General features: G+C 52.9%; 1 protein-coding gene across 2 annotated transcripts in view; it reads left to right on the top strand.

The window, feature by feature from the left end:
- TTLL4 (tubulin tyrosine ligase like 4) overlaps nucleotides 1-27,545 on the top strand; it is a 100,876-nt gene that overhangs the window by 17,097 nt on the left and 56,234 nt on the right. For both annotated transcript variants that reach the window (XM_075317092.1, XM_075317091.1), the window contains exon 7: nucleotides 26,714-26,787. In XM_075317092.1, the coding sequence (XP_075173207.1) occupies nucleotides 26,714-26,787 (74 nt within the window). The remainder of the gene's footprint in view (nucleotides 1-26,713; nucleotides 26,788-27,545) is intronic.

The raw sequence follows: 27,545 nt of genomic DNA, 5'->3' as shown, positions 1-27,545 counted from the left end.
GCTACTGCCTCCGGAGGACACACAAAGTATTACACTTAAAAGTGTAAAGCCCCTCCCCTCTGCTATACACCCACCCGTGCATCACGGGCTCCTCAGTTTTTAAGCTTTGTGCGAAGGAGGCACACATGCAAGCATAGCTCCACAACTTAGTCAGCAGCAGCTGCTGACTATTTCGGATGGAAGAAAAGTGGGCCCATATAGGGCCCCCAGCATGCTCCCTTCTCACCCCACTCTGGTCGGCGGTGTTGTGAAGGTTGAGGTACCCATTGCGGGTACGGAGGCTGGAGCCCACATGCTGTTTTCCTTCCCCATCCCTGCAGGGCTCTGGGTGAAGTGGGATCCATAATCGGTCTCTAGACACTGGGACCGTGCTCCCTCCGCAGCCCCTGGGAATCTGCTGGACAGGAGCTGAGTATCGTCAGGGACATGGCCCTGCTACTGTGAGGTACTCGGTATCCCCTTGGGGACGGCGCATGGCGCGCTTGTGTCGTACACGCTGCAGCACTGCTGGGCGTGTTAGTGCGCCGGGACCGCGCTTGTGGCCGGCTGCGCTTACATTCTAGTCTCCGGCTTCTGCCTAGTAACGCATATTCCAGGTGCTCTGTGTCCCCGTTGGGACGGCGCATAAAGCACCTTGGGCACAGACGCTGCAGCGACTGCGGCGTGCGTGTGGGTCCGGGACTACCGCGCCGACCGTGCACTGCCGGTCGGCCGCGATTTCAACTTTAATCCCCGGCTTTTGCGGCCTAGTATGGGATTCTCCCGCCCCCAGACCTGCCAGTCAGGGAAAAGGGCGGGACGGTCGGTGTGACGCCGACAGTGAGGGCTGTAGTACATTGAGCTGTCCTCCGCCCCCCTCACTACCCACGCTGAGGCACCAGATTCCCGCACTTTTGTGTAAACACGCCCATGCCTCCCTCCTCCTCAGAGAACGCCGTCAGCCATGTTTTTTCAACACCTTCTGGCTGCAGCTGAGGGAGATCCGGGTCAGAGAATCTGAGGGCTACAAGCCACATCCGCAGCCCCTGCCGGAGACGGAGTATCGTCAGGGACACCCTGCAGCTACAGGTACTCTGTGTCCCCGTTGGCACGGTGCCTGAAGCACCTTGGCCTCAGACGCAGCTGCGATTGCGGTGGGCATTCTTTGTCCGGGACTACCGCGTCGACCATGCATGTTTGCCGGCCGCGGTTTTACTTGAATCCCCGGCTTTTGCGGCCTAGTGGGTTAACACTCCCGCCCCTGAGCCTGCCAGTCAGGGAGAGGGGCGGGAGGGTCGGTAGGTTGCCGACAGTGAGGGCTGGAGCACACCTCGCTGTCCTCCGCCCCCCCACACTGATCCCTATAGACCACCGGATTCCTGCAGACACCTGCATCATAACGTAGGGAGTGCTGGAGCATACGTTGCTATCCTCCTTCCCCCTCACTGAGCACTGGGGGCACCAGTTTTTCAAAGGTGGTCTTCCTAGGGTGTTGTCACCCCCTGGGTGTGTATATATATATATATATATATATATATATATATATATATATATATATATATATATATATATATATATATATATATATATATATATATATATATATATATATATATATATATATATATATATATTGATTTCACTGTTCGGCAGCATTATTGTTTTTGGCTGTATACCCTCACTGATTACTCTGCGGACGACAGGCTGTTGTCTGCTCTTAAAGAGTAAGGGTGCCAAAACACTGGCTTATTTTAACCTCTTGTGCGCCTATATTACAGGCACTGCACAGATAACAGCGACAGAGTTTCCATGGTGAAAACTTCGCCGGCGTTCCCGGTCCAAGCGGCAGGGACAGAGTTACAGCTTGCTGAGAAACTCTCTGGGTCATTTTCCCTATCCATGTCTCAGGCTATGGACAAGTGGTCGGCTAAGAGACTAGGAGTTTGCAGTCCAGACCGGTCCCTTAAACAGGCCCCGGGCACTGCGAGATCGCCCCAGGCCTCTGTCGGTCTGCGACGAAGCGTGTTCCTGGGGTGGCCTCTCGTTATGACGTGGGGTACTCCGGCACGAACCGCAGTCCCAGTCCGGCTAAGCAGCCTTGCTTGGAATCTTCCCCGACTTCTTCAAGGGTCTCAGCTTGAGGACCCTCTAGAGGAGGGGGCGGAGGTCGCAACCCAGGACTCTGTCCGGACGTGGCTCTAACGGCTTCACAGATACTGTACAGAAGCACACCTTCCCGGACAAGCGTTTTACTAAACGTCTTATAACACATTCTCCTCTGACGTTGTTAACGTTCGGGCTCCGTGTCATAAGGTGCCCTCCAGTCTCTTGACTGGCGGCTAGATCAGCAGTAGCAGTGGCTGACGGGTCCACGCTCAAGAATGCCACGGACAGACAGATAGAACTCCTAATGAGATCCATCTATGAAGCTATCGGCGCGTCCTTTGCTCCGGCATTCGCAGCCGTATGGGCACTCCAAGCTATCTCAGCTGGTCAGGCGCAAATTGACGCACTCACACGTACGTCTGCGCCGCAGGTGGCGTCCATAACCTCTCAAACGTCGGCATTCGCGTCCTACGCTATTAATGCTGTCCTGGACTCTGCGAGCCGTACGGCGGTTGCACAGAAGGAGTGGTGGTCCCGGTCCCTCTTCAGCAACAGGGTCACGGTTTCTACTCCAACCTGTTTGTGGTTCCAAAGAAGGACGGGTCCTTCCGTCCTGTTTTGGACCTAAAACTGCTCAACAAACACGTAAGGACCAGGCGGTTCCGGATGGAATCCCTCCGCTCCGTCATCGCCTCAATGTCCCAAGGAGATTTCCTAGCATCGATAGATATCAAGGATGCTTATCTCCACGTACCAATCGCTCCAGAGCATCAGCGCTTCTTGCGCTTCGCCATAGGAGACGAACACCTTCAGTTCGCGGCACTGCCGTTCGGCCTGGCGACAGCCCCAAGGGTTGTCACCAAGGTCATGGCTACAGTAGTTGCGGTCCTCCACTCTCAGGGTCACTCAGTGATACCTTACTTAGACGATCTGCTGGTCAAGGCACCCTCTCAAGAGGCATGCCAACACAGCCTCAACGTTACTCTGGAGATTCTCCAGAGTTTCGGGTGGATCATCAATTTTCCAAAGTCAAATCTGACACCGGTCCAATCGCTGACATATCTTGGCATGGAGTTTCATACTCTTCCAGCGATAGTGAAGCTTCCGCTGGACAAACAGCGTTCACTACAGACAGGGGTGCAGTCTCTCCTTCAAGGTCGGTCGCACCCCTTGAGGCGCCTCATGCACTTCCTGGGGAAGATGGTGGCAGCAATGGAAGCAGTCCCTTTCGCGCAGTTTCACCTGCGTCCACTTCAATGGGACATCCTACGCAAGTGGGACAGGATGCCGACGTCCCTAGACAGGGACGTCTCCCTCTCTCAGGCAACCAAAGCTTCCCTTCGGGGGTGGCTTCTTCCCACCTCATTATCGAAGGGAAAATCCTTCCTACCCCCATCCTGGGCGGTGGTCACGACGGACGCGAGTCTGTCAGGGTGGGGAGCAGTTTTTCTCCACCACAGGGCTCAGGGTACGTGGACTCAGCAAGAGTCCTCACTTCAGATCAATGTTCTGGAGATCAGGGCAGTGTATCTTGCCCTAAAAGCGTTCCAGCAGTGGCTGGAAGGCAAGCAGATCCGAATTCAGTCGGACAACTCCACAGCGGTGGCTTACATCAACCACCAAGGTGGGACACGCAGTCGGCAAGCCTTCCAGGAAGTCCGGCGGATTCTGCTGTGGGTGGAAACCACAGCATCTACCATATCCGCAGTTCACATCCCGGGCGTAGAAAACTGGGAAGCAGACTTTCTCAGTCGCCAGGGCATGGACGCAGGGGAATGGTCCCTTCACCCGGACGTGTTTCAGGAGATCTGTTGCCGCTGGGGGATGCCGGACGTCGACCTAATGGCGTCACGGCACAACAACAAGGTCCCAACATTCATGGCTCGATCTCAAGATCACAGAGCTCTGGCGGCAGACGCCTTAGTTCAGGATTGGTCGCAGTTTCGGCTTCCTTATGTCTTTCCTCCTCTGGCACTGTTGCCCAGAGTGTTACGCAAGATCAGGGCCGACTGCCGCCGCGCCATCCTCGTCGCTCCAGACTGGCCGAGGAGGTCGTGGTACCCGGATCTGTGGCATCTCACGGTGGGCCAACCGTGGGCACTGCCAGACCGACCAGACTTGCTGTCTCAAGGGCCGTTTTTCCATCTGAATTCTGCGGCCCTCAACCTGACTGTGTGGCCATTGAGTCCTGGATCCTAGCGTCTTCAGGATTAGCTCAAGAGGTCATTGCCACTATGAGACAGGCTAGGAAACCAACGTCCGCCAAGATCAACCACAGGACGTGGAAAATATTCCTGTCGTGGTGCTCTGCTCAGGGGTTTTTCTCCCTGGCCATTTGCCTTGCCCACTTTTCTGTCCTTTCTTCAATCCGGATTGGAAAAGGGTTTGTCGTGAGGGATATTTCGCTCACACGTCTTTCGCAGAAAGTGGTTTTTTCTAGTAGCAGTCACCTCACTTCGGAGAGTGTCTGAGTTGGCAGCGTTATCATGCAAAGCTCCTTTCCTGGTGTTTCACCATGACAAGGTGGTTCCGCGTCCGGTTCCGGAATTTCTCCCTAAGGTGGTATCCCCTTTTCATCTCAATCAGGATATCTCCTTACCCTCGTTGTGTCCTCATCCAGTTCACCGATGTGAAAAGGATTTGCTCTTGTTAGGTCTGGTGAGAGCACTCAGACTCTACATTTCTCGTACGGCGCCCCTGCGCCGCTCGGATGCGCTCTTTGTCCTTGTCGCTGGCCAGCGTAAAGGGTCGCAGGCTTTCAAGTCAACTTGGCTCAGTGGATCAAGGAACCAATTCTTGAAGCCTACCGTTCTGCTGGGCTTCCGGTCCCTTCAGGCTGGAGGCCCATTCCGCCAGAGCCATGGGTGCGTCCTGGGCATTGCTGCACCAGACTACGGCTCAGCAGGTGTGTCAGGCGGCTACCTGGTCGAGCCTGCACACTTTCACGAAGCACTATCTAGTGCATACCTACGCTTCGGCAGATGCCAGCTGAGGTAGGCGGGTCCTTCAGGCGGCGGTGGCCCACCTGTAAGAGGGGGCCGTTTTACGGCTCTTTTATCGAGGTATTCTTTTACCCACCCAGGGATTGCTTTTGGACATCCCAATTGTCTGGGTCTCCCAATGGAGCGACAAAGAAGAAGGGAATTTTGTTTACTTACCGTAAATTCCTTTTCTTCTAGCTCCTATTGGGAGACCCAGCACCCGCCCCTGTTCCCTTCGGGCTGTTGTTCTTTTGTGTACACATGTTGTTCATGTTGAATTGTTCTTTGGTTCATAGTTTCAGTTCTCCGAACATCCTTCGGATTGAATTTACCTTAGACCAATTTCTAAGTTTCCTCCTTCCTGCTTTTGCACCAAAACTGAGGAGCCCGTGATGCACGGGTGGGTGTATAGCAGAGGGGAGGGGCTTTACACTTTTAAGTGTAATACTTTGTGTGTCCTCCGGAGGCAGTAGCTATACACCCAATTGTCTGGGTCTCCCAATTGGAGCTAGAAGAAAAGGAATTTACGGTAAGTAAACAAAATTCCCTTCTTTTCAGTTATAGACAAAGCCTTGTTCCCCCGGCTTTACTTACACTCTGGATTCAGTGCTGAGTCTCTGCCATGGTGCCTAGTGTCCGTTACTGTCTGCAGCGCTGATGATGTCACATTGACAGCGCTGCAGCCAATCACTGAGCTCTGCAGATTATGCCGTCTAATTGGGTAGAGCTGCTGATCAGTTGTTGGCAGCCGCGCTGTCAACGTGTCAGGCGTAGACTTTGCTCTAGACCCCAAGAGGGTGAGTGAAGCAGGTTTTTATTTATGGGATGTGAAGTGTTGCACCATTTGCACATACAATGTAGTCACGCTGGCTAATGACGAGGCTTCAGGATCCTTATCTAATTTAGAATTCACAGTGTATAGTTAAAAAAATATCAGACACAAAATGTCTTATCTTATGTTGTCAGTTTTATCCGTAAACACCCACTAAGGCCATATTGCACTCACGGCATTTTCTTTGCATTTTATTTTGTCACAAATCTGCAGGTCAGTCCTTATGGCAGCAAAGTCAGTGAGAGTTGTGCAATGTTGTGCACATGTTGCTTATTTTTTATCCTTGTAGATTTTGTGCAGAAAACAATCTGCATCATGTCCATTCTTGGTGCGTTTTGTTTCCTGCGTTTTTCAGCCCTTCCACCCATAGACTTCATTATCAAAACCGCATAGCAAAACCATACTGCTTTTTTGGTGCTTTTTTTTTTCTGCCAGAGGATGCAGATTGGTGCAGAAAATTTCTGCACCAAATACTAAAGTGGGCTTTACACACTGCGATATCGTCCCGATATCGCTAGTGTGGGTACCCGCCCCCATCTGTTGCGCGACACGGGCAAATCGCTGCCAGTGCCGCACAACATCGCCCAGACCTGTCACACTACTTACCTGCCCGGCGACGTCGCTGTGACCGGCGAACCGCCTCCTTTCTAAGGGGGCGGTCCGTGCGGCGTCACAGCGACGTCACTGAGCGGCCGCCCAATAGCAGCGGAGGGGCGGAGCTAAGTGGGACGTAACATCCCGCCCACCTCCTTCCTTCCGCATAGCGGCCGGAGGCAGGTAAGGGGAGCTTCCTCGTTCCTGCGGTGTCACACGCAGCGATGTGTGCTGCCGCAGGAACGAGGAACAACCTCGTTACTGCTGCAGTAACGATTTTTGAGAATGGACCCCCATGTCACCCATAAGCGATTTTTGCACGTTTTTGCGACCATGCAAAATCGCTCTTCGGTGTCACACGCAACGGCATCACTAATGTGGCCGGATGTGTGTCACCAATTCCGTGACCCCCCAACGAGTTCGCATTAGCAATGTCGTAGCGTGTAAAGCCCCCTTTAGCGTGTGCACATACCCTAAGAATCCTCTAAGGGGTCCTCCTCTACTGCACCAGGTTTTTAAATGATCTGAAGCATAAATCCTGCACGGGGGTCTCAATGCCCTGAAGTGGGCACTTGGCTCCTGCTCATAAGTGTTCGTTTGGCGGAATCTATTTTTGATGATCATAAGTGATCTTTTTATACCAGATTACTGGGTTTCGTGATGACTCGATCTCACTTGGAGATGCCTGTGCAGTCAACCCTTGAGCCCTAGAAAAGACCCCATCGTTGTCTATATAATAAGCCTGCTGTCGGGGTAATGACGTGCGGTCATAGTGACCCAGATGATGGTGTATAATAAGTTCATTATTTTCTTTGTCGCTCTATTGGGAGACCCAGACAATTGGGTGTATAGGCTATGCCTCCGGAGGCCGCACAAAGTATTACACTCAAAAGTGTTAAGCCCCTCCCCTTCTGCCTATACACCCCCCGTGCTCCCACAGGCTCCTCAGTTTTTTGCTTTGTGCGAAGGAGGTCAGACACGCACGCACAGCTCCACAGATTGGTCAGCAGCAGCTGCTGACCATGTCGGATGGAAGAAAAGTGGGCCCATATAGGGCCCCCAGCATGCTCCCTTCTCACCCCACTCTTGTCGGTGGTGTTGTAAGGTTGAGGTACCCATTGCGGGTACGGAGGCTGGAGCCCACATGCTGTTTTCCTTCCCCATCCCCCTCAGGGTTCTGGTGGAAGTGGGATCCTATCGGTCTCCAGGCACATGAGACCGTGCTTCATCCACAACTCCTGTGGAGCCTGCTGGATAGGAGCCGGGTATCGTTCAGGGACATGGCCCTGCTACTTGGAGGGACTCTGTGTCCCCGTGGGGACCGCGCACAGCAACTCCAGCTTTGCTGGGTGTGCTAGTGCACCGGGGACCGCGGCGTTGACCGGGTTAATATGTGCCATTACACACTCAGCGTTGCTGAGTGTGTTTATGTATAGGGACTGCCGCATTGACCGCCGCTGCCTTGGAAACACTGCGGCGCGGCTGGGACTTGTAGTGCGCCGGGGACTTCCACGCCGGCCGCGCTTTTACGGCGGCCGCGTTTATTACTAGAGTCCCCGGCTTTTTGCGGCCTAGTTTCCTTTCCTCCCGCCCATAGCCCTGACAGGCAGGGGAAGGGCGGGACGCTGCACAGAACGAGCAGCACTGAGGGCTGGAGCATGCTTTGCATACTCCACTCCCCTCACTGTGCACAGTGCAGGCACCAGTTCCCGCTCTTTCTGGGTCACGCCCACGGCTCCCTCATCTCCTCAGGACGCATTCCTGTCAGCTCCTCGGACGCTGCAGAGGGGGACAAAATCTGGGAGACCCAGGCAGGGACTCTGGTGGCATCACAACCGCTTTAAGCGGGTGGTAAGCAGCACCTGTGGTGCTAGCCCCATTGTGCAGTAGTGTAACATTATATGTTTATTTTACACTGTATAGTGCACAGTTGATTTCTAGCTATATACCCTATTGTGTTGCTCAGGGAAGATAATAGCATGGCGCCCACGAAAGGCAGGGGTGCCAAAACACAGGCTTATTATGTTGCCTGCGCCGCATGTACGACCCCGCTACCGGCAGGTTCCACTGACCCTCATTGTATACAGTGCTCGGGCCCTGTGGCACTTGCTCAGCCACAGCCTCTGCTAGGGGGGGCCCAGGGGGAGCCACCTGCTAACACTGTTCAGGTGACGGGGACGGAGTTTGCAAAACTCTGAGACTATGGCTAAGATACTAGAAGCCTTGCAGTACAGGCCGGTATCTCAGCACAGGGACTCTGTTGAATCTTTGTTCCCTGGCTCCCCTCAGTTGGACCAACAATGTCCTCCCGGGGTATCTCATAGATCCCAGGCTGAGGGTTCTGACACAGACCCCAGCCCCAGACCGACTAAGCGAGCTCGCTTAGATTTTCCCTCGACATCATCATATTGTTCAGGGTCTCAGCGAGGGGAATCTCGAGTTGATGAAGCGGAGGTAGCTGATCAGGATTCTGATCCTGAGGCCGCTCTCAATCTTAATACTCCAGACGGGGACGCCATAGTGAACGATCTTATTGCATCCATCAATCAAATGCTGGATATTTCTCCCTCAGTTCCTCCAGCAGAGGAGTCTGCTTCTCAGCAGGAGAAATTCCGGTTCAGGTTCCCCAAGCGTACACAGAGTATGTTTCTGGACCACTCCGATTTCAGAGAGGCAGTCCAGAATCACCATGCTTGTCCAGATAAGCGTTTTTCTAAGCGCCTTAAGGATACACGTTATCCCTTTCCACCTGACGTGGTCAAGGGTTGGACTCAGTGTCCCAAAGTGGATCCTCCAATCTCCAGACTGGCGGCTAGATCCATACTTGCAGTGGAAGATGGGGCTTCACACAAGGATGCCACTGACAGGCAGATGGAGCTCTGGTTGAAATCCATCTATGAAGCGATCGGCGCTTCTTTTGCCCCAGCATTCGCAGCCGTATGGGCGCTACAAGCTATCTCAGCAGGTCAAGCGCAAATTGAAGCAGCCACATGCACGTCCGCGCCACAAGTGGCGTCCATTACCACTCAGACCTCGGCATTTGCGTCTTACGCTATTAATGCTGTCCTGGACTCTGCGAGCCGTACGGCGGTGGCAGCCGCCAATTCGGTGGTACTCCGCAGGGCCTTGTGGCTACGGGAATGGAAGGCAGATTCTGCTTCCAAAAAGCGCTTAACCAGTTTGCCAATTTCTGGCGACAGATTGTTTGGCGAGCGTTTGGATGAAATCCTCAAACAATCCAAGGGAAATGATACATCCTTACCCCAGCCCAAACCGAACATACCCCAAAAGAGGAGAGGGCAGTCGAGGTTTCGGTCCTTTCGGGGCGCGGGCAGGTTCCAATTCTCCTCGTCCAAAAGGCCTCAGAAAGAGCAAAGGAACTCTGATGCATGGCGGTCTAAGTCACGTCCTAAAAAGACCACCGGAGGGGTAGCTAACAAAGCGGCTTCCTCATGACTTTCAACCTCCTCATTCCGCATCCTCGGTCGGTGGCAGGCTCTCCCGCTTTTGCGACACCTGGCTGCCACGAATAAAAGACCGCTGGGTGAGACATTCTGTCTCACGGTTACAAGATAGAGTTCACCTCTCGTCCCCCGACTCGATTCTTCAGGTCATCCCCGCCTCCCGAGCGAGCAGAGGCTCTTCTGCAGGCGCTGGGCATTCTGAAGGCAGAAGGAGTGGTGGTCCCTGTTCCTCTTCAGCAACAGGCCCACGGTTTTTACTCCAACTTGTTTGTGGTCCCAAAGAAGGACGGGTCTTTTCGACCTGTCCTGGACCTGAAACTTCTCAACAAACACGTAAAGACCAGGCGGTTCCGGATGGAATCCCTCCGCTCCGTCATCGCCTCAATGTCCCAGGGAGATTTCCTTGCATCGATCGATATCAAGGATGCTTATCTCCACGTACCGATTGCTCCAGAGCACCAGCGCTTCTTGCGCTTCGCCATAGGGAACGAACACCTGCAGTTCGTGGCACTGCCGTTCGGCCTGGCAACAGCCCCACGGGTTTTCACCAAGGTTATGGCTACTGTAGTAGCGGTCCTCCACTCTCAGGGTCACTCGGTGATCCCGTACTTGGACGATCTGTTGATCAAGGCACCCTCTCTTGGGGCATGCCAACACAGCCTCGACGCTACCCTGGAGACTCTCCAGAGTTTCGGGTGGATCATCAATTTTCCAAAGTCAAATCTGACACCGGCCCAATCGCTGACATACCTTGGCATGGAGTTTCATACCCTCTCAGCGATAGTGAAGCTTCCGCTGATCAAGCAGCGGTCACTACAGACAGGGGTACAATCTCTCCTTCAAGGCTAGTCACACCCCTTGAGGCGCCTCATGCACTTCCTGGGGAAGATGGTGGCAGCAATGGAGGCAGTTCCTTTCGCGCAGTTTCACCTGCGTCCTCTTCAATGGGACATCCTTCGCAAATGGGACAGGAAGCCGACGTCCCTCGACAGGAACGTCTCCCTCTCGCAGGCGACCAAAGCTTCCCTTCGGTGGTGGCTTCTTCCCACTTCATTATCGAAAGGGAAATCCTTCCTACCCCCATCCTGGGAGGTGGTCACGACGGACGCGAGTCTGTCAGGGTGGGGAGCGGTTTTTCTCCACCACAGGGCTCAGGGTACGTGGACCCAGCAAGAGTCCTCGCTTCAGATCAATGTTCTGGAAATACGGGCAGTGTATCTTGCCCTGAAAGCGTTTCAGCAGTGGCTGGAAGGCAAGCAGATCAGAATTCAGTCAGACAATTCCACAGCGGTGGCATACATCAACCACCAAGGTGGCACACGCAGTCGGCAAGCCTTCCAGGAAGTCCGGCGGATTCTACTGTGGGTGGAAGCCACGGCCTCCACCATCTCCGCAGTTCACATTCCAGGCGTGGAAAACTGGGAAGCAGATTATCTCAGTCGCCAGGGCATGGACGCAGGGGAATGGTCCCTTCACCCGGACGTGTTTCAGGAGATCTGTTGCCGCTGGGGGGTGCTGGACGTCGATCTCATGGCGTCCCGGCACAACAACAAGGTACCAGCGTTCATGGCACGGTCTCAAGATCCCAGAGCTCTGGCGGCAGACGCCTTAGTTCAGGATTGGTCGCAGTTTCAGCTCCCTTATGTGTTTCCTCCGCTGGCACTGTTGCCCAGAGTGTTACGCAAGATCAGGGCCGACTGCAGCCGCGTCATCCTCGTCGCTCCAGACTGGCCGAGGCGGTCGTGGTACCCGGATCTGTGGCATCTCACGGTCGGCCAACCGTGGGCACTACCAGACCGACCAGACTTGCTATCTCAAGGGCCGTTTTTCCATCTGAATTCTGCGGCCCTCAACCTGACTGTGTGGCCATTGAGTCCTGGATCCTAGCGTCTTCAGGGTTATCTCAAGACGTCATTGCCACTATGAGACAAGCTAGGAAACCAACGTCCGCCAAGATCTACCACAGGACGTGGAAAATTTTCCTGTCGTGGTGCTCTGCTCAGGGTATTTCTCCCTGGCCTTTTGCCTTGCCCACTTTTCTGTCCTTCCTTCAATCTGGACTGGAAAAGGGTTTGTCGCTCGGCTCCCTTAAGGGACAAGTCTCGGCGCTCTCTGTGTTTTTCCAGAAGCGCCTAGCCAGACTTCCACAGGTACGCACGTTCCTGCAGGGGGTTTGTCACATCGTCCCTCCATACAAGCGGCCGTTAGAACCCTGGGATCTGAACAGGGTGCTGACGGTTCTTCAGAAACCACCATTCGAGCCAATGAGGGATATTTCTCTCTCACGCCTTTCGCAGAAAGTGGTTTTCCTAGTTGCAGTCACTTCACTTAGGAGAGTGTCTGAGCTAGCAGCGCTGTCATGCAAAGTCCCTTTCTTCGGCGCTCCATTGGGAGACCCAGACGATTGGGTGTATAGCTACTGCCTCCGGAGGCCACACAAAGTATTACACTAAAAAGTGTAAGGCCCCTCCCCTTCTGCATATACACCCCCCGTGGGATCACGGGCTGCTTCAGTTTTCATGCTTTGTGCGAAGGAGGTCAGACATCCACGCATAGCTCCACTGTTTTTAGTCAGCAGCAGCTGCTGACTATGTCGGTTGGAAGAAAAGTGGGCCCATATGGGGCCCCCAGCATGCTCCCTTCTCACCCCACTTTTGTCGGCGGTGTTTGTTAAGGTTGAGGTACCCATTGCGGGTACGAAGGCTGGAGCCCACATGCTGGTTTCCTTCCCCATCCCCCCTCGGGGCTCTGGGTGAAGTGGGATCTTACCGGTCTCCAGGCACTGAGACCGGGCTCCATCCACAGACCCGGAGAACCTGCTGGATATGGAGCTGAGTATCGTCAGGGACAGGGCCCTGCTACATTAAGGTACTCTGTGTCCCCGTACACATCGCGCACACACACACCAGCATTGCTGGGAGTGCTAGTGCGCCGGGGACAACAGCGCGGAGCGCTTGTGCTATTATTCACTGCAGCTTAGCTGAGTGAATTTATGTGTTAGAAACTGCCGCGCCGGCCGCTGCGGGGTGTTTTACACTGTGGCGCGGCTGGGACTTGTGGTGCGCCGGGGACTTCCGCGCTGGCCGTGCACATAGGACGGCCGCGCTTATTACTCGAGTCCCCGGCTTTGCGGCCTAGTTTTCGCTTCGTTCTCGCCCCCAGCCCTGCCAGTCAGGGGAGGGGCGGGACGCTGTACAGAAAGTCAGCGCCGAGAGCTGGAGTCTGCTTTGCATTCTCCAGCCCCCTTCACTGGACACAGTGGGACGCCAGTTTCCCGCTCTTGTCTGGGGCACGCCCACGGCCCGCCCCTCTTCACAAGACGCCGGCAGCCATTCCTGCACGCAGTCTGGGCTGGAGAAGGGAGACAAGCTCTGGGCAACCAGTCACAGGATTCGGGCGACCACACACCCGCCTTTGTGCGGGCGGTAAGCAGCACCTGAAGTGCTGACCCCACTAATGCCATTTGTACTTTATGCCTAGATGGCTAGACTACAGCAGCAAAAAGCAAGGGTGCTAGGGCACAGGCTTTCTAGGCTGCTTGTATTGCATGTGCTGAAGTGTTCATTTGTACTTTCTGCTTGTATGCTATACACTGCACTGTACGGTCGCTATTCTTGGCTATATACTCCTAGATGGCTGGACAACAGCAGCAAAAAAGCAAGGGTGCTAAGGCACAGGTTTTCTATGCTGCTTGTATTGCATGTGCTGAAGTGTTCATTTGTACTTTCTGCTTGTATGCTATACATTGCACTGTACGGTCGCTATTCTTGGCTATATGCTTCTAGATGGCTAGACAACGGCAGCAAAAAAGAAAGGGTGCCAAGGCACAGGCTTTCTATGCTGCTTGTACTGCACGTGATACTGTTCCACACGGCAGGTTCCACTGTCCCTATTGTGTGCAATGCTCCCCTGTAGCACTTGGTCAGCCGGGGTCTCTGCTAGAGGTGACCAAAGGAACCACCTGTGAACCCTGTCCAGGGACAGGGACGGAGTTGCAGTTTTCGGCTGATAGATTGTCTGTGACTGTGACTAACATCTTAGAGACTTTGCAGTCCAGACGGACCATGGGCAATGTTGATACAATGCTCCCTGGCCGCCCTCATTTGGAACAAATCAGTGCTCCGGGGGGGTCCCATGCATCCCAGGGCGCAGGCTCTGACACGGACGACAGTCCCAGACAGTCTAAGGCTACTTTCACACATCAGTTTTCTGCATTCAGGCACAATCCTTTTTTTTCCTGATGCAAAGGATCCGGCAAAAACGGATGCAAACTGTATCCACCGGATCCGGTTTTTAACGGATCCGTTATGCCGGATGCGTACAAAACCGGATCCGGTGGATACGGTTTGCATCCGTTTTTGCATCCGGTTTGTCCTTTTTTTGAAGGATCAGCTTTTTTAATTAATTTGGTGCATGCGCAGTTTACAAAAACGGATCCGGTAGCCGCATCCATTTTTTACCGCATTGCGCCGGATCCGGCGTCCATAGGCTTTTATTGTAAAACACGCCGTATCGCGCCGGATCCGGCGCGATGCGGTTTTTTTTGCCGGACAAAAAAACGTTGCAAGATACGTTGCCTCCGGCCGCCGCTTTGATAAATTTTGCTTCTAGCGTCCATCAAGGGAATGTTGGATATTTCTCCCTCAGCTCCTCCGGTGGAGGAGTCAGCTTCACAGCAGGAGAAATCCCTTTTCAGTATCTCAAGCGTATTTTGAGTACTTTTCTGGCCACTCTGACTTCAGAGAAGCAATCCGGAAACACCACACTTATCCAGATAAGCGTTCTCCAATCGTATTAAGGATACACGTTATCCTTTTTTCTCCCTGACGTGGTCAAGCGCTGGACCCAGTGTCCAAAGGTGGATCCCCCAATCTCCAGGCTTGCGGCTAGATCCATAGTTGCAGTGGAAGATGGGACTTCACTTAAAGATGCCATTGACAGACAGATGGTCCTCTGGTTGAATTCTGTCTATGAAGCTATCGGCGTGTCGGTTGCTCCGGCATTCGCAGCCGTATGGGCATTCCAAGCTATTTCAGCTGGTCTTGCGCACGTGGACACTGTCACATGTACATCTGTGCCGCAGATGGCGTCCTTAACCTCGCAATGTCTGCATTGCGACTTACGCTATTAATGCTGTCCTGCACTCTACGAGCCGTACGTCAGTGGCGTCCGCCGACTCCGTGGTTTTACGCAGAGCCTTGTGGTTGAGGGAATGGAAAGCAGATTCTGCTTCCAAAAAAGTGCTTAACCAGTTTGCCACTATCTGGTGACAGACGGTTTGGTGAGCGATTGGATGAAATCATTAAACAGTCCAAGGGTAAGGACTCTTCCTTACACCAGCCCAGATCAAACAACACCCAACAGAGGAAGGGACAGTCGAGGTTTCGGTCCTTCCCAGGCTCGGGCAGGTCCCAATTGTCCTCGTCCAAAAGGACTCAAAAGGCTCAGAGAGGCGCAGATTCCTGGCAGGCTCAATCACGCCCAAGGAAGGCAGCCGGAGGAACCGCTACCAAGGCGGTTTCCTCATGACGTTCAGCCCTCTCTCTCCGCATCCGCGGTCGGTGGCAGACTCTCCCGCTTTGGCGACATTTAGCTGCCACAGGTCAAAGACCGGTGGGTGAGAGACATTTTGGCTCACGTGTACAGGATAGAGTTCTGTTCTCGTCCTCCGACTTGATCTTCAGAACTTCCTCACCTCCCGACCGAGCCGATGCTCTTCTGCAGGCAGAAGGAGTGGTAATCCCTGTTCCTCCTCAGGAACAAGATACGGTTTTTACTCCAATCTGGTTGTGGTACCAAGAAACGACGGCTCTTTCCGTTCCGTTTTGGACCTAAACCTGCTCAACAAGCACGTGAAAACCAGGCGGTTCCGGATGGAATCCCTCCGCTCCGTCATTGCCTCAATGTCCCAAGGAAATTTCCTAGCGTCAATAGACATCAGGATGCTTATCTCCACGTGCCGATTGCTACAGAGCACCGGTGTTGGCTACGATTCGTTATTGAAGACGAGCATCTTCAGTTCGTAGCCCTGCCCTTCGGTCTGGCGACAGCCCCACGGCTTTTCACCAAGTTCATGGCAGCAGTGGGAGTAGTCCTGCACTCTCAGGGTCACTCTGTGATCCCTTACTTGGACGATCTACTTGTCAAGGCACCCTCTCAAGAGGCATGCCAACACAGCCTGAACGTGGCGCTGGAGACTCTCCAGAGTTTCGGGTGGATCATAAACTTTTCAAAGTTAAATCTGACACCGACCCAATCGCTGACATATCTTGGCATGGAGCTTCACACACTCTCAGCGATAGGGCAGCTCCCGCTGGACATACAGCGTTCACTACAGACGTGGGTGCAGTCTCTCCTTCAAGGCCAGTCACACCCCTTAAGACGCCTCATGCAGAGGCAGTCCCTTTCGCGCAGTTTCATCTGCGTCCACTTCTATAGGACATTCTTCGCCAATGGGATGGGAAGTCGACGTCCATAGACAGGAACGTACCCCTTTCTCAGACGGGCAAGGACTCTCTTCGGAGGAGTCCACCCTTCAGATCAATGTTCTGGAAATCTGGGCAGGGTATCTTGTCCTGCAAACCTTCCAGCAGAGGCTGGAAGGCAAACAGATCCGAATTCAGTCGGACAACTTCGCAGCGGTGGCATACATCAACCACCAAGGCGGAACACGCAGTCGGCAAGCCTCCCAGGAAGTCCGGCGGATTCTGATGTGGGTGGAAGACAGAGCATACACCATATCCGCAGTTCACATCCCGGGCGTAGAAAACTGGGAAGCAGACTTCCTCAGTCGCCAGGGCATGGACGCAAGGGAATGGTCTCTGCACCCGGACGGGTTTCAAGAAATCTGTAGCCGCTGGGGGAGGCCGGACGTCGACCTAATGGCGTCTCGGCACAACAACAAGGGCCCGATTTTCATGGCGCGGTCTCACGATCAAAGAGCTCTGGTGGCAGGCGCCTTAGTTCAGGATTGGTCGCAGTTCCAGCTACCCTATGTGTTTCCCCCTCTGGCACTGTTGCCCAGAGGGCTACGCAAGATCAGCTCCGATTGCCGCCGCGCCATCCTCGTCGCCCCAGACTGGCCGAGGAGGTCGTGGTACCTGCATCTGTGGCATCTCACGGTCGGCCAACCGTGGGCACTACCAGACCGGCCAGACTTACTGTCCCAAGGGCCGTTTTTTCCATCTGAATTCTACAGCCCTGAACCTGACTGTGTGGCCATTGAATCCTGGATCCTAGCGTCTTCAGGATTATCTCAAGACGTCATTGTCACCATGAGACGGGCTAGGAGGCCGACGTCTGCCAAGATCTACCACAAGACGTGGAAGATATTCTTATCTTAGGGCTCTGCTCAGGGAGTGTCTCCCTGGACATTTGCATTGCCTACTTTTCCTTCCTTCCTGCAATCTGGTTTGGGAAAAGGTTTGTCGCTCGGCTCCCTTAACGGACGAGTCCCAGCGCTGTCTGTATTCTTTCAGAAGCGCATAGTACGACTTCCTCAGGTACGCACGTTCCTGCAGGGGGTTTGTCACATTGTCCCTCCGTACAAGAGGCCGTTAGACCCATGGGATCTGAACATGGTACTAATTGCTCTCCAGGAGCCGCCCTTTGAGCCTCTGAGGGATGTTTCACTTCTCGACTTTCACAGAAAGTGGCCTTTTTTGGTAGCGGTCACGTCTCTTCAGGGAGTGTCCGAGCTAGCAGCGCGGTCATCCAAAGCTCCCTTCCTGGTGTTTCACCAAGACAAGGTAGTGCTGCGCCTGATTCCGGGGTTTCTCCCTAAGGTGGTATCCCCCTTTTCATCTCAGTCAGGATATCTCCTTACCTTCCTTTTGTCCTCATCCAGTTCATCGATATGAATTGGATTTGCATTTGTTGGATCTGATGAGAGCGCTCAGAATCTACATTTCCCGCACGGCGCCCCTGCGCCGCTCGGATGCACTCTTTGTACTTGTCGCTGGTCAGCGCAAAGGGTCGCAGGCTTCCAAATCCACCCTGGCTCGATGGATCAAGGAACCAATTCTTGAAGCCTACCGTTCTGCTGGGCTTCCGGTTCCATCAGGGCTGAAGGCCCATTCTACCAGAGCCGTGGGTGCGTCCTGGACATTACGGCACCAGGCTACGGCTCAGCAGGTGTGCCAGGCGGCTACCTGGGCGAGTCTGCACACCTTCACCAAGCGTTATCAGGTGCATGCCTACGCTTAGGCGGATGCCAGCCTAAGTAGAAGAGTCCTGCAGGCGGCGGTTGCCTCCATGTAGGGAAGGGCTGTTTTTACAGTCCAAACTTGAGGTATCAATTTACCCACCCAGGGACTGCTTTTGGACGTCCCAATCGTCTGGGTCTCCCAATGGAGCGCCGAAGAAGGGAATTTTGTTACTTACCGTAAATTCCTTTTCTTCTAGCTCCAATTGGGAGACCCAGCACCCGCCCCTGTTCCTTCGGGATTTTTGGTTGTTCGGGTACACATGTTGTTCATGTTGAATGGTTTCAGTTCTCCGATGTTCCTTCGGATTGAATTGTTTACCCAGTTATTGGCTTTCCTCCTTCTTGCTTTTGCACTAAAACTGAAGCAGCCCGTGATCCCACGGGGGGTGTATATGCAGAAGGGGAGGGGCCTTACACTTTTTAGTGTAATACTTTGTGTGGCCTCCGGAGGCAGTAGCTATACACCCAATCGTCTGGGTCTCCCAATTGGAGCTAGAAGAAAAGGAATTTACGGTAAGTAACAAAATTCCCTTCTTCCTGGTGTTTCACCAGGACAAGGTGGTTCTGCGTCCGGTTCCGGAATTTCTCCCTAAGGTGGTATCCCCCTTTCATCTCAATCAGGATATCTCCTTACCTTCTTTTCTTTTTCGCTCCTAATTGGGAGACCCAGACAATTGGGTGTATAGCTACTGCCTCCGGAGGCCGCACAAAGTACTACACTTAAAAGTGTAAGGCCCCTCCCCTTCTGGCTATACACCCCCCCGTGGGAGCACGGGTCCCTCAGTTTTTGCTTTGTGCGAAGGAGGTCAGACACGCACGCATAGCTCCACTGTTTAGTCAGCAGCAGCTGCTGACTATGTCGGATGGAAGAAAAGAGGACCCATACTAGGGTCCCCAGCATGCTCCCTTCTCACCCCACTTTCTGTCGGCGGTGTTTGTTAAGGTTGAGGTACCCATTGCGGGTACGGAGGCTGGAGCCCACATGCTGATTCCTTCCCCATCCCCATTAGGGCTCTGGGCGAAGTGGGATTTTACCGGTCTCCAGGCACTGAGACCGTGCTCCATCCGCAGCCCCTGGAGAAGCCGCTGGATATGGAGCTGAGTATCGTCAGGGACATGGCCCTGCTCCGTCAAGGTACTCTGTGTCCCCGTGCATACGCGCGCACACCGCAGCATTGCTGGGTGTGTTAGTGCGCCGGGGACAACAGCGCTGCTGCGCTTGTGCCATTTCCTCACTTCAGCTTAGCTGAGTGGGTAGACTCAGGGAGAACGGTCGCGCCGGCCGCTGGGACTGCGACGCGGCTGGGACTTGTGGTGCGCCGGGGACTTCCGCGCTGGCCGTGCATATATCACGGCCGCGCTTATTACTACAGTCCCCGGCTTTTTGCGGCCTAGTTCGTTCGTTCCCGCCTCCGCACCTGCCAGTCAGGAGGAGGGCGGGACGCTGTACAGAGCATCAGCGCTGAGGGCTGGAGTCGTTTTTACATACTCCAGCCCTCACACCAGGCACAGTAGGACGCAGTTTCCCGCTCTTTGTTTGTGGCACGCCCACGGTCCGCCCCTCTTCACAGAACGCCGGCAGCCATTCCTGCCTGCACGCTGAGCTGCAGAGGGGAGACGGGGAGACCCAGACACGGGATTCTACGGCCTCATACCCGCTGTTCAGCGGGCGGTAAGCAGCCTCAAGGGCTCACCCCCACTTGTGCCATTTGTATACTGAGTATTTTGTGTTTGCAAATACTTTGTACTGTACGGTCGCTGGTGATTCTCGGCTATATACCCTCCTAGATTACAAGGAGGCAACAGCATGTCGTCCGCAAAACGCAAGGGTGCCAAGGCACAGACATTATATACTGCCTGTACCGCATGTGGGGCTGCTCTACCGGCAGGTTCCAATGACCCCCATTGTGTGCAGTGCTCGGCTCCTGTGCAACTTGCACAGCCGGGGCCTCTGCTGGACGTGACCCAGGGTGTACCACCTGTGAATGCTGTCCAGGTGACAGGAACGGAGTTTGCAGCTTTTGCTGACAGATTGTCTATGACCATGTCAAAGATTCTTGAAACATTGCAGTCTAGACCAGTAACTCAGACCATGGACACTGTGGCATCATTGCTCCCTGGTCCCCCTCAGCTGGAACACTACCAAGCTCCGGGGGTGTCACATGCACCCCAGGGTGACGATTCTGACTCGGACGACAGTCCCAGACAACCTAAGCGGGCTCGTTATGAGGGGCCCTCAACTTCGTCTCACTGGTCAGGATCCCAGCGGGACGAATCTATGGGTGATGAGGCGGATGTAACTGATCAAGATTCTGATCCTGGGTCCGCTCTCAATCTGGATACACCGGATGGTGACGCCATAGTGAATGATCTTATAGCGTCCATCAATAGAATGTTAGATATTTCTCCGCCAGCTCCTCCTGCGGAGGAGGCAGCTTCACAGCAGGAGAAATTCCATTTCAGATATCCCAAGCGTAAATTAAGCACTTTTCTGGACCACTCTGACTTTAGAGACGCAATCCAGAAACACCACGCTTATCCTGAGAAGCGGTTTTCTAAACGGCTTAAAGATACACGCTATCCTTTTCCCCCTGACGTGGTTAAGGGTTGGACCCAGTGTCCCAAGGTGGACCCTCCAATCTCCAGGCTTGCAGCTAGATCCTTAGTTGCAGTAGAAGATGGAGCGGCACTTAAAGATGCCACTGACAGGCAGATGGAGCTCTGGCTGAAATCCATCTATGAAGCTATTGGAGCGTCGTTGGCGCCAGCTTTTGCAGCCGTATGGGCACTCCAAGCTATTTCAGCTGGGCTTATACAAGTCGACTCGGTCACACGTACATCTGCCCCGCAGGTGGCACCATTGACCTCTCAAATGTCTGCATTCGCGTCTTACGCGATTAATGCTGTCCTGGACTCTACGAGCCGTACGGCGGTGGCGTCAGCCAACTCCGTGGTTTTGCGCAGAGCCCTGTGGTTGAGAGAATGGAAAGCAGATTCTGCTTCCAAGAAGTGCTTAACCAGTTTGCCTTTTTCTCGTGACCGATTGTTTGGGGAGCGTTTGGATGAAATCATTAAACACTCCAAGGGTAAGGACTCATCCTTACCTCAACACAGACAAAACAAGCCCCAACAAAGGAGGGGTCAGTCTGGTTTTCGGTCCCTTCGAGGCTCAGGCAGGTCCCAATTCTCCTCGTCCAAAAGGACTCAAAAGGATCAGAGAGGCTCAGATGGCGGACTCAGTCTCGCCCAAAAAAGGCAGCAGGAAGAACCGTTACCAAGACTGCTTCCTCATGACTTTCAGCCTCCTCTCTCCGCATCCTCGGTCGGTGGCAGGCTCTCCCGCTTTGGCGGCATTTGGCTGTCACAGGTCAAAGACCGTTGGGTGAGGGACATTCTGTCTCACGGGTACAGGATAGAGTTCAGCTCTCGTCCTCCAACTCGTTTCTTCAGAACTTCCCCACCGCCCGACCGAGCCGATGTTCTGCTGCAGGCGGTGGCCGCTCTAAAGGCAGAAGGAGTGGTGACTTCCGTTCCTCTTCAGGAACAAGGTCACGGTTTTTACTCCAATCTGTTTGTGGTGCCAAAGAAGGACGGGTCCTTTCGGCCCGTCCTGGATCTAAAGTTGCTCAACAAACACGTAAAAACCAGGAGGTTCCGGATGGAATCTCTACGCTCCGTCATAGCCTCAATGTCTCAAGGAGATTTCTTAGCATCAATAGACATCAAAGATGCTTATCTTCATGTGCCGATTGCGCCAGAGCATCAGCGTTTTCTACGCTTCGTTATAGAAAGCGAACACCTGCAGTTCGTAGCGTTACCTTTCGGGCTGGCAACAGCCCCTCGGGTCTTCACCAAGGTCATGGCAGCAGTAGTAGCTGTCCTGCACTCGCAGGGTCACTCCGTGATCCCGTATTGGGACGATCTACTTATAAAGGCACCCTCTCAAGAGGCATGCCAACACAGTCTGAACGTGGCACTGAAGACTCTCCAGAGTTTCGGGTGGATTATCAACTTTTCAAAGTCAAATCTAACCCCGACCCAATCACTAACATATCTTGGCATGGAGTTTCATACTCTCTCAGCGATAGTGAAGCTTCCACTGGGCAAGCAGTGCTCTCTGCAGACAGGGGTGCAATCTCTCCTGCAGAACTAGTCCCACTCCTTGAGGCGCCTCATGCATTTCCTAGGGAAGATGGTGGCAGCAATGGAAGCAGTCCCTTTCGCGCAGTTTCATCTGCGCCCTCTACAATGGGACATTCTCCGCCAATGGGACGGGAAGTCGACGTCCCTCGACAGGGATGTCTCCCTCTCTCAGGCAACCAAGGACTCTCTCCGATGGTGGCTTCTTCCCACCTCATTGTCAAAAGGAAAGTCGTTCCTACCCCCATCCTGGGCGGTGGTCACGACAGATGCGAGCCTATCAGGGTGGGGAACAGTGTTTCTTCACCACAGGGCTCAGGGTACGTGGACTCAGCAGGAGTCCACCCTTCAGATCAATGTTCTGGAAATCAGAGCAGTCTATCTTGCTCCGCGAGCCTTCCAACAGTGGCTCGACAAGCCTTTCAAGAAGTCCGGCGGATTCTGACGTGGGTGGAAAACACAGCATCCACCATATCCGCAGTTCACATCCCAGGCGTGGAAAACTGGGAAGCAGACTTTCTCAGTCGCCAGGGCATGGACGCAGGGGAATGGTCCCTTCACCCGGACGTGTTTCAGGAGATCTGTCGCCGCTGGGGAATGCCGGACGTCGTCCTGATGGCGTCACGGCACAACACCAAGGTCCCGGTTTTCATGGCACGGTCTCACGATCACCGAGCTCTGGCGGCAGACGCCTTTGTTCAGGATTGGTCGCAGTTCCGACTACCTTATGTGTTCCCACCTCTGGCATTGTTGCCCAGAGTGCTCCGCAAAATCAGGTCCGACTGCCGTTGCGCCATTCTCGTCGCTCCAGACTGGCCAAGGAGGTCGTGGTACCCGGATCTGTGGCATCTCACGGTAGGACAACCGTGGGCGCTACCAGGCCGTCCAGACTTGCTGTCTTAAGGGCCGTTTTTTCCATCTGAATTCTGCGGCCCTGAACCTGACTGTGTGCCCATTGTGTCCTGGATCCTAGGGACCTCAGGTTTATCTCATGATGTTGTTGCCACCATGAGACAGGCTAGGAAACCATCCTCCGCCAAGATCTACCACAGAACGTGGAAGATATTCTTATCTTGGTGCTCTGCTCAGGGAGTTTCTCCCTGGCCATTTGCATTGCCTATTTTTCTTTCCTTCCTGCAGTCTGGGTTGGAAAAAGGTTTGTCGCTTAGCTCCCTTAAAGGACAAGTCTCTGCGCTATCCGTATTCTTTCAGAAGCGCCGGGCGCGACTTCCTAAGGTACGCACGTTCCTGCAGGGGGTTTGTCATATCGTTCCCCCTTACAAGCGGCCATTGGAACCCGGGGATCTGAACAAGGTTCTAATTGCTCTCCAGAAGCCACCTTTCGAGCCTATGCAGGAGATTTCCTTTCTCGGCTTTCACAGAATGTGGCTTTTCTGGTGGCGGTCACGTCTCTTCGGAGAGTGTCAGAGCTGGCGGCGTTATCTTGCAAATCTCCCTTCCTGGTGTTTCACCAAGACAAGGTAGTACTGCGTCCAATTCCAGAGTTTCTTCCCAAGGTGGTATCTTCCTTTCATCTCAATCAGGATATCACTTTACCATCTTTGGGTCCTCATCCAGTTCATCAATGTGAAAAGGATTTGCATTTGTTGGATCTGGTGAGAGCACTCAGAATCTACTTTTCCCGCACGGCGCCCCTGCGCCGCTCGGATGCACTCTTTGTCCTTGTCGCTGGTCAGCGTAAAGGGTCGCAAGCTTCCAAATCCACCCTGGCTCGGTGGATCAAGGAACCAATTCTTGAAGCCTACCGTTCTTCTGGGCTTCCGGTTCCTTCAGGGCTGAAGGCCCATTCTGCGTCCTGGGCATCACGGCACCAGGCTACGGCTCAGCAGGTGTGCCAGGCGGCTACCTGGTCGAGTCTGCTCACCTGTACCAAACATTATCAGGTGCATACCTATGCTTCGGCGGACGCCAGCCTAGGTAGACAAGTCCTGCAGGCGGCGGTGGCCCACCTGTAAGAAAGGGCTGCCTGACAGCCCGATCGCGAGGTATTCTTTTACCCACCCAGGGACTGCTTTTGGACGTCCCAATTGTCTGGGTCTCCCAATTAGGAGCGAAAAAGAAGGGAATTTTGTTTACTTACCGTAAATTCCTTTTCTTCTAGCTCCAATTGGGAGACCCAGCACCCGCCCTGTTTTTTCTGAGGGTATTTGTTTTTCGGGTGCATATGTTGTTCATGTTGATAAGTTACGTTCTCCGATATTGTTTATCAGATTGAATTTGTTTTTGAAACAGTTATTGGCTTTCCTCCTTCTTGCTTTTGCACTAAAACTGAGGGACCCGTGCTCCCACGGGGGGGTGTATAGCCAGAAGGGGAGGGGCCTTACACTTTTAAGTGTAGTACTTTGTGCGGCCTCCGGAGGCAGTAGCTATACACCCAATTGTCTGGGTCTCCCAATTGGAGCTAGAAGAAAAGGAATTTACGGTAAGTAAACAAAATTCCCTTCTTTGTCCTCATCCAGTTCACCAATGTGAAAAGGATTTGCACTTGTTAGATCTGGTGAGAGCACTCAGACTCTACATTTCTCGTACGGCGCCCCTGCGCCGCTCGGATGCACTCTTTGTCCTTGTCGCTGGCCAGCGTAAAGGGTCACAGGCTTCCAAATCAACCCTGGCTCGGTGGATCAAGGAGCCAATTATCGAAGCTTACCGTTCGGCTGGGCTTCCGGTTCCCTCAGGGCTGAGGGCCCATTCTACCAGAGCCGTGGGCGCGTTCTGGGTTTTGAGGCACCAGGCTACGGCTCAGCAGGTGTGTCAGGCGGCTACCTGGTCGAGCCTGCACACTTTCACGAAGCAAAAAGAAGGGGAGCCAGCACTGCTTGTGGTTGGCTTGCAACAATGGAGAAATAAAAAGTGTAATATTCACAAATTCGTTCCTACTGTAAAATTCAATGAGATTTTTTGCAAATGATTGATCAATGATTTGAGCCCCCCTGCCCCGTCACGGCAAATCTCTATAGGGGGGTCTTCATTGTTGCAAGCCATTCACAAGCAGTGCTGGCTCCCCTCCTTTTTCGTTTACTGGTCAGGTGGTCGACCGCCACCATGCCGTGCACGCCCAGTGTGGTTTGCAAATTCCTTCTGTAGCCATCAAAATTCAGTTGGTGCTTGTTCACACACAGCCACCACCTCCTGCTCCAAGGCATCATTATTTAAACACCACCTGCCTGAACCTTGTTCCGCCCTCATCCATGCTTGCTGGTCTGGCACTGTGAGGGCCAGTCCTGACATTGTGCTGGTGTGTGTGGTTCTGCCACACACACTGGCACCTGGGCTGCCTTTATTCGTGGTTGTCAGTCCTAGCAGCATGGGAGCGGTTCAGACATGTCTCAGGTAAGTGGTGTCTTCATATGGTCCTGCTCATTATATGAGACCTCATGGTACATAATAATTTATAATATAGCGTTAGGGACCCCCCTATAGAGACTTGCCGTGACGGGGCAGGGGGGCTCAAATCATTGATCAATCATTTGCTAAAAATCTCATTGAATTTTTACAGTAGGAACGAATTTGTGAATATTACACTTTTTATTTCTTCATTGTTGCAAGCCATTCACAAGCAGTGCTGGCTCCCCTCCTTTTACTTTCACGAAGCACTATCAGGTGCATACCTATGCTTCGGCGGATGCCAGCCTAGGTAGACGAGTCCTTCAGGCGGCGGTTGCCCACCTGTAGGAAGAGGCCGTTTTACGGATCTCTTACGAGGTATTATTTTACCCACCCAGGGACTGCTTTTGGACGTCCCAATTGTCTGGGACAAAGAAGAAGGGAATTTTGTTTACTTACCGTAAATTCCTTTTCTTCTAGCTCTAATTGGGAGACCCAGCACCCGCCCCTGTTTTTTTGTGTACACATGTTTGTTCATGTTGAATGGTTTCAGTTCTCCGATATTCCTTCGGATTGAAGTTACTTTAAACCAGTTTATAATTCTTTTTCCTCCTTCTTGCTTTTGCACCAAAACTGAGGAGCCCGTGGGAGCACGGGGAGTGTATAGGCAGAAGGGGAGGGGCTTAACACTTTTGAGTGTAATACTTTGTGCGGCCTCCGGAGGCATAGCCTATACACCCAATTGTCTGGGTCTCCCAATTAGAGCTAGAAGAAAAGGAATTTACGGTAAGTAAACAAAATTCCCTTCATTCCTGATTCACAATCCCTAGTCCTTCAATCCCCACAAAAAAAAGCATAAACAAATAGGAATGACACCATATTTTCTGTTTCGCCAAGCCGGGCTGAATAATGGCACACTTTTATTTAAGTGGTCAATCAGTCAGGTCAGTAAAATATGTCATGGCTACTAAAAGGTGGAATGGCTAGAATAAAAAATAAAATAAAAATGTCTGACCATTATCACCTCCAAATAGGCCTGGTCATAACAGATGAATCTTTCTTGCAGAGAATGACTGGTTGGGTTGCTGGGGTCATCACATGAAGTCCACAGGCTTTAAAGCTATCAGAGACTACCAGAAGGTACGTTTTCCACAGTAAGGAGTTACTTAGATTTTTAAAGGGGTTTTCAAGGGTCATATTGATGGCCGCTCCTTATTTGATTGTTTGGTGTGTGACTCGCGTCACCTTCTCGGATCAGCTTGTTAGTATACAGCCCCCGGCACTGGGGTGGGCACTGCAGCCTCTGTAATAAGGACTACTGGACGAAGCACTGTAGCGAAACGCGCGTCAGTGTTCATGGGGGCCGCTGTACCGATACCCTTTGGATATACTACTCCTTGGTAATATGATGTACGCTCTGCATCTTTAACGTCACTGTCCTTATATATAATAATTGTACAATTGATTTGTATACTTCTTAATAGGCTGTGAACTTTAGTGCCAGGCATACATCTGGTAACCTCTTACTATCCTGTTGGTATATGGTGGTGTGTATTTTTCACCACAGGTGCCGTGTCCCCCATGTGTTATTATTCCATCCGTCATCTGGATGGTTCCATTTGATTCATTTTTTAATCAATATTTATTGTTAATAAAGTATTTTTGAAATTACAATGTGTGTATATTGCTTGCTTTAGTTGTAATATTGGTGTTCATATTATGTAGCAAGCATTTGATGATATTGTAGTATTGGTGTTATAAGCAGAGGATTGCAGCATTGTCTCATTTACTTCAGTGGTGATGTTATGGCCCCTTCAAGCGTCTGATTATTGGGGGGTGCCAAGAGTCAGACCCCCACAGTCTGTTATAGGGTGGCCATACTATGACCCTGGAGGACC

The sequence above is a fragment of the Anomaloglossus baeobatrachus genome, chromosome 7, assembly GCF_048569485.1.
Source record: "Anomaloglossus baeobatrachus isolate aAnoBae1 chromosome 7, aAnoBae1.hap1, whole genome shotgun sequence".
NCBI classification, from domain to species: domain Eukaryota; kingdom Metazoa; phylum Chordata; class Amphibia; order Anura; family Aromobatidae; genus Anomaloglossus; species Anomaloglossus baeobatrachus.
This window is presented reverse-complemented; position numbering and strand designations above follow the sequence as displayed.